This window comes from Brassica napus, chromosome A2, assembly GCF_020379485.1.
Source record: "Brassica napus cultivar Da-Ae chromosome A2, Da-Ae, whole genome shotgun sequence".
Taxonomy (NCBI): Eukaryota; Viridiplantae; Streptophyta; class Magnoliopsida; order Brassicales; family Brassicaceae; genus Brassica; species Brassica napus.
The window spans coordinates 20460560-20469534 of NC_063435.1; the positions used below are offsets into that span (position 1 = coordinate 20460560).

Below are 8975 nucleotides of genomic sequence, written 5' to 3' on the forward strand. Positions count from 1 at the left end.
ATTGTGTTTAAAATGACAATAGTAGTATATTATTTATTGTAAAACATTTATGAAACGTTCACTATTTAATACATTTTAATATGTCAATGAAGATGAATTTATATCCGAGAAGAAATAGGAACATACATTTCTTGTTGTAACATCTTAGTTTAATTAGTTGTGTATAATAGAGTAATTAATGGAAGTGATTAATAGTAGGACCAAAATTAATTAGTTAATGAGTAGGTGCAACATCCTTTTCTAAGTAGATTTTTTAGGACTCCTTTCCTTTTAATAGTATTGATGAAGATGAATTTATATCCGAGAAGAAATAGGAACACACATTTCTTGTTGTAACATCTTAGTTTAATTAGTTGTGTATAATAGAGTAATTAATGGAAGTGATTAATAGTAGGACCAAAATTAATTAGTTAATGAGTAGGTGCAACAATCTTTTCTAAGTAGATTTTTTAGGACTCCTTCCCTTTTAATAGTATTGATTTAACTTTAAAATATAGAAAATGTATATGCAATTGATTGTGTAGCGTTTGAAAAGACTTGGGAAGATGTTCTTACTGGCTGAATTTATTGTTTATATACAATTGAGTATGTAGTTGGCATGTGCCTTGTATATGTTGCCATTCATAGGAGGTTTGGAAAGGATTAACCCAGAAGCTGCTATCTACGCGCTATACCTACCAGTGGAACCAACTTATACAACTGCTGGTCGATCAAAACAGAGACAAAACAGAGTTTTACATTGTGAGATATGTGTTCCAAGCAACTATGTATGATATATGGAGGGAACACAACCAACGTAAAAATGGAGAAAGACCAATGTCACCGAGTCAGCTAATCCAGATGGTGGACAAGATCTCTCTTCCATCCGTGCCCAGGCGCTCACGGGTGGTTTAGCTTTATAGTTTGCCACGAGATAGCTTCTTGAAGCTTATGTCTAATTTTATAAAAAAATATATAACACAAAATGTCAAAACAATTTTTTTTTGGTTTGGATTAATATAACATTCTTTCAAAAAAAAAATCACACAACAACATGATTCATAGACATTAGTTGAGACAACGGAGTTTTTTGAAGTTTGCCACAATACTACTGCTATTCAACATCCTTATTATCAGAAAATTACAAGCAACAAGTTCTTACTACAGAATGACCCTTATTAAACAAAAATTATAACTAAAGAGATAAGATAAACATATATTCCCGACAAAAGAAAACTTATATATTCACTTAAAATAACTAATAGGAAAATATAATCAATTAGTTTCCCTTGATAAGCATGCCCTTGGCCTCTTTCAACAAACGTAGCACGTTTCTCATTTTCATCCGTTCGCTAGCTGCATACGCAGTACAAGCCAAGCCAACTTCAATAGTTTTCTTAAGGCAATCAAGTTTTGCATGAAGTTGTGCACCAGAAACATCGATGAGTCCCTTAAGTTTAGGATCAATCACTTCCATAATTGCGTTACTTTGAAACCCATAACTTATCCATGATATTAGATTTTGATCTCCTTCGAAGCGCTCGTCCATTGGGCTTTTTCCACTCAAGAGCTCTAACAACATCACTCCAAAGCTATATACATCTCCTGCTTGTGATGGCTTTTCTCCAAGCCCATACTCTGCATATATAACAATCCCAAATCAGCTTGAGAATATAAAATATGTTACCAAGGTAGTAAAAAAACTATATTGAATAGTAATAACAAGTTTAGCGTATGTAGACTGTTTATAAGATTTAAAGGTGAGCAACTAACCTGGAGGAATATAACCAATGGAGCCTTTCAAGACATGTGTGGAGCTTATAGAAGCGTGATGACAATCATCGGATGCGTCAAACAACACACGAGCCAACCCAAAATCGCCGACCTTTGCAACCATGTCTTCGGTTAGAAGAATATTGCTAGGTTTTAGATCACAATGAACCACATGAACTTCACAATCATTGTGCAAATAATCCAATGCAGATGCAATGTCAATGGCTACATTCACTCTTTCTTCAAGACTTAACCCAACACTCCCATCAGGTTTTCTATGTTTACCTTTGATCCATTCTTCCAAGCTTCCATTGCTTAAAAACTCATACACCAAAGCCAAAAACTCATTGTTTTTGAAGTCTATGCTTGAACAAGAAGTTACTAGTTTCACAAGATTCCTGTGCCTTACATTCCTTAAAGCCTCACACTCTGCTATAAAGCCTTTGTAGTATCCGTTTGCCTTGAGATCAATGACTTTCACCGCAACATCAACCCCTCGTATCACCCCTTTGAATACCGATCCAAAGCTTCCAACACCAAGAAGATTTCTAGGGTTGAAATTTTCAGTAGCTCTCCTGAGCTCATCATATGAAACATTCATAAATGGTTCCTTGAGGAGTGAATTTGATGATGAGGTAGATGTGGTAGACCTCTTTTCCTTTCTTTTCCAAATCAAGAAACTTATCACACATATTGCAATCAGACCAACCGCACATGTAATAACGCTAACTTTCAAAAGTTTTCTGTGCGTCCGAGTTTTTCGACAAGTGTGAATGCAGAGCTTTGGATTCCCCTCCATATAAGCTTTAGAACGATCTTTGAAAACTCCACGGTTTGGGACCCATCCTTCAAGATTGTTGAATGAAATATTCAAGAACTTCATTGCTTGTAAATCTTGAAGTCTTGGAGGAATAACACCGGAAAGCTGGTTTGAAGAGAGATCAAGAAACTCTAGACCTTTTACTTCTGCTAATGCATCCGGGATTGGTCCGTCTAGATTATTGCCAGCCATGTTTAGCTTCTCCAAGCTTTGACAATCTTTGATAGATGAAGGGATGTGGCCTGAGAAGTTGTTAATAGAGAGATCTAGACTCACAAGGCTTTCGAGGCGACTTATATCTTGAGGAATTGGACCAGAAAATAGGTTTCTAGATAGATTCAAGACGGCACTCAAGCTAGGTAGGTTAAGAACTCCATTTGGTATGCTTCCATTTAGCATATTGCTGGATAGATCCATGGATAACATATTCTTGAAGTTTTCAAATGATGGTGGGATCCTACCTTGTAGTTTGTTGTGCGATAGATTGATCTCATTTAACGCGCCAAGATCACCAATAGAATCTGGTATTCTCCCAGTAAGCTGATTTCTCGCGAGTTCTAACACTTGCAAACCTTTCAATCTTCCAATATCTTGAGGGATTTCACCAGTGAGTGAGTTGTCACTGATGTTAAACAGAGTCAATCCTGTCAGATCGCCGATGGACTCAGGAATAATACCCGTGAAGCGGTTTCCTCCCATGAAAAGTTTGGAAAGATTCTTCGGAAGATTGCCAATAGATACCGGAATAACACCCTCCAAGAGGTTTCCATCAAATGCAAGGAAGTTAAGTTTGGAGCTATTACTGAAAGACTTGATGAAACTATCAAGATTTTGATCTCTACCCCAAACTAATTTATTGAATCCAATGTTGTACATTTCTAGGAATGGGAGATTTCCTAATCCTGATGGTATGGTCCCTTCTAAGAGGTTGTGTGCAGCGCGGATAACCTTAATATTTGTGAGGTTGTATAAAGAAGCTGGAATCTCTCCGCTGAACTTGTTGAAACACACGTTGAAAACCAAGAGTTTTGGAAGTGTGTATCCTATGTTGCTAGGAAACTGACCCCAAAAGTTGTTTGAAGCAATAACCAATGATTCTAGAGACGACATGTTGTAAATAGAAGGAGGAATTGTTCCAGAGAGGTTGTTTATGGTGAGATCAAGGACTTGAAGCCTTTGAAGACGACCCAACTCGTTAGGAACTGGACCACTAAGAGAGTTTGTGCCTAGGCTTAAAACGGTAAGAGATGAAATGTTTGAAAGAGATGGTGGAATGGGTCCATGCAACAGATTTTTTCCCAAGTTTAAAATAGTTAGGTTCTTGAGATCACCAAGTTGGTTCGGAACGATACCCGTGATCATATTTGAGGTTAGATCAAGGGCTCGTAGCTCTATTAACTTGCTTAGGTTGGAAGGTAAGGATCCGTCTAAGCTGTTAGAGCTTAAATTAAGAACCCTCAGACGAAAAAGATTTGTGATCTCTTTTGGAATTGGACCTCGAAGTTGATTATTTTGAAGTTGGAGAGATGTAAGAAAAGAGAGATTACCAATACTTGGGCTTATGGAACCGGAGAGACCATGACCAGAGAGGTTGATGGAAGCCACTCTTCTGATACGTGTGTCGCAAGTCACGCCAGTCCAATTACAAGGAGATGTGTTTGGGTCCCAAGAGAATGAAAGTGATTGTGGGTTTTGGCTCATTTGGGACTCGAACGAGAGCAGAGCTTCCCTATCCGTATTTAACGAAAAGGAAGCTGAGGAAACAATGGAAAATGTTGAAACGTAAAACATTAGAAAAAAAAGAAGCTGATGAACACTCAAACCCATTTTTATGATATCTCTTATTGATTTCTCCCTGTTGCATATGAAAATGAATCTTCATAGGCTTCACAATTTATAGTGATTTGTTGGAGTACGCGTTTGGTGGGAACATATTTCTTTGGAGTCTTCTAGCACCGGTTACGTAAACATGATGTCTAACGATCAACACAAAAGTCTACGAACTTGACAATCCATCATTGTGTGTGTGTGGCCTACATTAAACTTTGTTGAAACTAGACTCTTGAACTCATTTACTTGAACCAAACGTACCGTTCTATCAATCTCTATCAGTGTTCTGGGCGGTGTAATGCACAAAACGTATTAAGTCACCAGTCAACATTTTTGTGGTTATAAGAAAAACAATTTTGTAGTTATTGCAATACAACTGTAGTGACAATTTCACTTTTGTTCAGACTACTATCTTGGCGCACAGCTTCATTGATTTCATCAATTTTAAATTTGGATTACCAGATACGAGCACAAACCATCAATTTACCAATTGCTTATGTTTATTGAAGAACACTCAAAACTTAATTGATTATTAGATGTGATCAAAAGCACATGTTTTTGGATTATAAACAAATTTTGATATGCAGTAGTATTTTGGGTTTGTTGTACATCATTATGTTATAAAATCTTATTATATTAAAAAAAAATTATATAATTTTTGAATTAGTTTATTTGAGATATTTTAACTCTTTTTGGCCTAGACATTTTACGTGGACCCCAAAACTAAACCAAAACTAACCAGAAAATACATTCGAGAGGAAAGAACCTATTGGATATTTTTTTTGGACCCGAGCCCGGGTCCGACTAGAGACCCGATCAGATACCCAAAATACCCTAAATATGTTGTGTAAATTAGATATATTCGGGTATTTTGAATATTTTTTAGTATTAGATCGTTTTTAGGTTTTTGGTTTGGGTATTCGGTTATATAGTTTCGGGTTGTAGGTAAAATTTCAAATTTTGTTTAAGAAATTGGATATCCGGATTAAATTTTGGGTATTTTTGATTTTTCGGATCAGATTCTGGTAAAATATGGAGTATTTTGTGTATTTGAATATATTTTTGGGATTTTCTGGCATTATTCAGTTAGATATCCATGAATATTTAATACAATATTTAATGAAACACAATTGTAATATTTCGTGATTATTCTTAGAAATATTGCGGCTGATTAGTAATAATTGGGGTCATCTTAATTGATTTCTATTGGATATTAATTTAGAATTAGAATTATTGTTTCTGATAGTGTTAAATCAGTTTAAAATATAAGAATACCCGGGAATTTTAGTTTTTTTATATATTTAAATCATAAGAATAAAAGAAAATTTACATTATAAGGACACATAATATTTTTGTATTTTTCTGTTAACCCATATTTTCTTATTGTTACAAGGAAAAACCTTTTACATTAGAATATATAAGACTGTAATTTACTATATATCAACATACAAAAAAATTACCATTTTTATATGATATATGATTTTTGATTATCATATAAACTTTGCGGAGCAAAATGATACATATTTATAATAGTTTAGTATAAACTTTTCCAATGATGTAGACCTTATTTTATGTATAATACATAATATAATTTATATACAATATATTTATTAAATGATATAAAACGTAATTTGAATCATAAACATATTAAATTTCATAATATTGAATATTATATTTATATATATATATATATGCTAACATAGTTTAATATATGATGGAGAAATTACATGTTTACCACTTTCATGGTACCACTTTTCATTTTTACCACCAATAATGAGACATTTTCAAAAATACCTTCTTCATTAAGTGGTAAAAGACTCTTATGCCTTTGTTATTTATATATATAAAAATCATTATTTAAATAAAAAAATAAATAAAAATAAATAATAAAAAAATAAAAAATGTAAATTTTTTTATATGTTTTCGAATTATACTTTTTCAAATTCGAACTTTTTTATAAATTTTTTTTTTTGAATTTCTTTTTATTTTATTTTTCAAATTTCTTTTTGAAAAATGAAAATTATGTTTGAAACTATTTTTTTAAATGTTTTTAAATTTTTTAAGTATTTATATATTTATTAGAATCATAAATTTCACATTTCAAAAACCCTACTCCACCCCTCAACTCTAAACCCTAAGTCTAAATTAGTTAACTCTAAGGGTATAATTGTATTTTACCCTTCATTAAAAGTGAGGGTAAAAGTGGTTAATGTAAACATGAAAAGTGGTACTATGAATGTGGTATTTGTGGCAATTTCTCTTTATTTTTCCAAGTTTAAGTTATTCATTTTGTGGCTTATATTGAGTCATACATATTTCATCAAATAAAAGCACGTTTACTTTTGATTCTAGTTTAAACGAAATTTGATTAATATTATATATAAAATATAGTTTCATAAAATATATTTTCATAAAATATAGTTTTATAAAATATATTTTCTTTCCTTTTTGTATATATAACTTTCGTCTTTAACTATATCAAATTTCCCTTTTTAGTATATATGTTATTTGAAAAATATTAAAAGGAAACTAATTTAAAATTTTAACTAGCATAAATTATTAAATAGTTTTAATAATAACTATTGGATATAATATTTTAATTCATATAAAGGTGTCTTTGTAATAAACCATCGTAACAATTAACGTGAGCGCGTCACGTAGGAAACTGACTTATCAAATAATATTATAGAGATTACATTTATATAGTATAATTATTATTGGAGTAGAAAACAAACTTTAAAGGAAAATTAGTTCTGAATTTAATATATGCTCATTGAATAATACATATTTTATGGAGGATTACGTGGGTATATGGTTTTCACTAATATTTGTGGTACCAGTAGTTTATATCAAACAAGTAATAAGAGAAGGATATAAGCCTTAGATAGAGTGTCCACATAGGCGAAAATAATCGGCCAATGAGAAACTATATTTTTGCTATATCACCTTCTCTATTTGGTTTTACAAAATGATCCTTTAACATTTTACTTAAACAATTATAACCGAAAATATTTTTTTTAGTGAAATATATTATTTATATAAATATAATTATATTTTTTATTTACATAATAGTTTGTAAAGAAATATTTAGTGTAAATAATATTATAATTTTATAAAATACTAAAATAAATTGGGTTGGTTTTCAACTTTCACAAAGAAAAAGTATTATTTGTAAACTTAGAAAAGAATATATCAAGAATATTCTTTTTCAGGAGAGAAAATAGAAAAATACATCTCTATTATAAAATTTCTCTATTTTAGAGAAAAAAATAGAAGAATACATTGGAGATGGTCTATGGCATTGCCGACGTAAATGATCGACGTTGAGATTTCAGCTTTTCTGATTCTTGCTATTCTAATGTTTCAATATAATTTGAATATGCCCTTTGTTTTATAATATAATGGTTTCAAAGTATTTTTTGTTTCACTATATAAATTGTTTTTATATTTCACTGTAACTTTATATTTATTGGATATTGTATGGTCAATTAAGTTATGTAAATTACTATGCAATTGATTAAATTTATATATTAAATAACAATTTTCTAAAATATTAACTTTTAAACAATACATATTTTAATTAAAACTGATTACATTTTGAAACAGACAGAATAATCTATAAACTAACTCTATATAAATATGAAGAAAAATTTGTAAAGTGGTCTCACCTTGAATTTCTCTCATTCTGTGCATTCCTAATTGGAAGGAGATAATCAACATCTAATATTATGTTACTCTCAGTATATTAGAAATGGTCGAACCGTAAACCAATTAAGGATAATGTAAAGAATACATAAAGATATATTTCCAGTTATCACAAATATAGAATCAATTGACAACAACTTAATTATGTCCAGCGTAAGACAACAAAGAAGAGTTTTCATACCTTCTAATATTATAATATCTCACTATATTAGTGGGTAAATCAGTTCTCTTTAGCACAAATACTCACTCCATTCTTGGAGTTTATGCTTTTCTATCTGATGATATTAGTAGTTTGATCCCAAAAAAAAAAACGGTCGAACTGTACATTATAATTGGAGAAAGAAAACAAACAAAAATCAACCGAAGACTATTAAGGTATATGAAACAAAGATTAGAAATAGCAATTCTCTGCAATTAAAGAATAAGGCAATAAAATTGTAAAAATACAAAATAAAACAAAAAATATACACAAAAAGAAAGATTTAGTAAAATAAATCATAATATAATTTTCATAATTGATAGTGCTCAGTTACACTAAAAAGTATAAATTTATAACATACACAGTTTTATTTACTTTTTTTTTTACAGCAAACATTCACAGACTCATGTTGACTCTATAAACTAAAGTGGTAACTCTGCAACCATGTGTACGACGAAAGACAGTTGTTTTCTAGCACTGCGTCCTAAGTTATCCGCCATAAGGTTCGCTGTCCAAGAAACATGAATGATTTCTGAGTTGAGAAAACTTCTTCTGAGAAGCTTAATGTCTTCCAGGTAGATTTCAAATGCTGGTCATTCTTCAGTTTCTGAAACCATCTTCACCAATTGAGAACACTTCATAGCAAACGTAACCTGAAACTGTCATAAA

The 8975-nt window shown here is 31.2% G+C and overlaps 1 protein-coding gene across 1 annotated transcript; it reads right to left on the reverse strand.

Moving 5' to 3' along the window:
• Positions 1-1088: 1088 nt before the first annotated feature.
• Positions 1089-5977, reverse strand: LOC106397596 (LRR receptor-like serine/threonine-protein kinase EFR). The gene is made up of 2 exons (XM_013838214.3): positions 1753-5977; positions 1089-1617 (listed from the first exon to the last, which is right to left on the reverse strand). Exons 1-2 carry the CDS (start codon positions 4397-4399, stop codon positions 1259-1261), a joined length of 3006 nt encoding a protein of 1001 aa, XP_013693668.2. The 5' UTR covers positions 4400-5977; the 3' UTR covers positions 1089-1258.
• Between the last annotated feature and the right edge of the window lie 2998 nt (positions 5978-8975).

What these genes read in the sequence shown, in the direction of transcription:
- LOC106397596 (XM_013838214.3), bottom strand. Translation starts at nt 4,399, where the DNA reads ATGGGTTTGAGTGTTCATCAGCTTCTTTTTTTTCTAATGTTTTACGTT. An exon ending in CATTGGTTATATTCCTCCAG is followed by an intron (nt 1,618 to 1,752) that starts GTTAGTTGCTCA and finishes TTATATATGCAG; the next exon opens with AGTATGGGCTTGGAGAAAAG.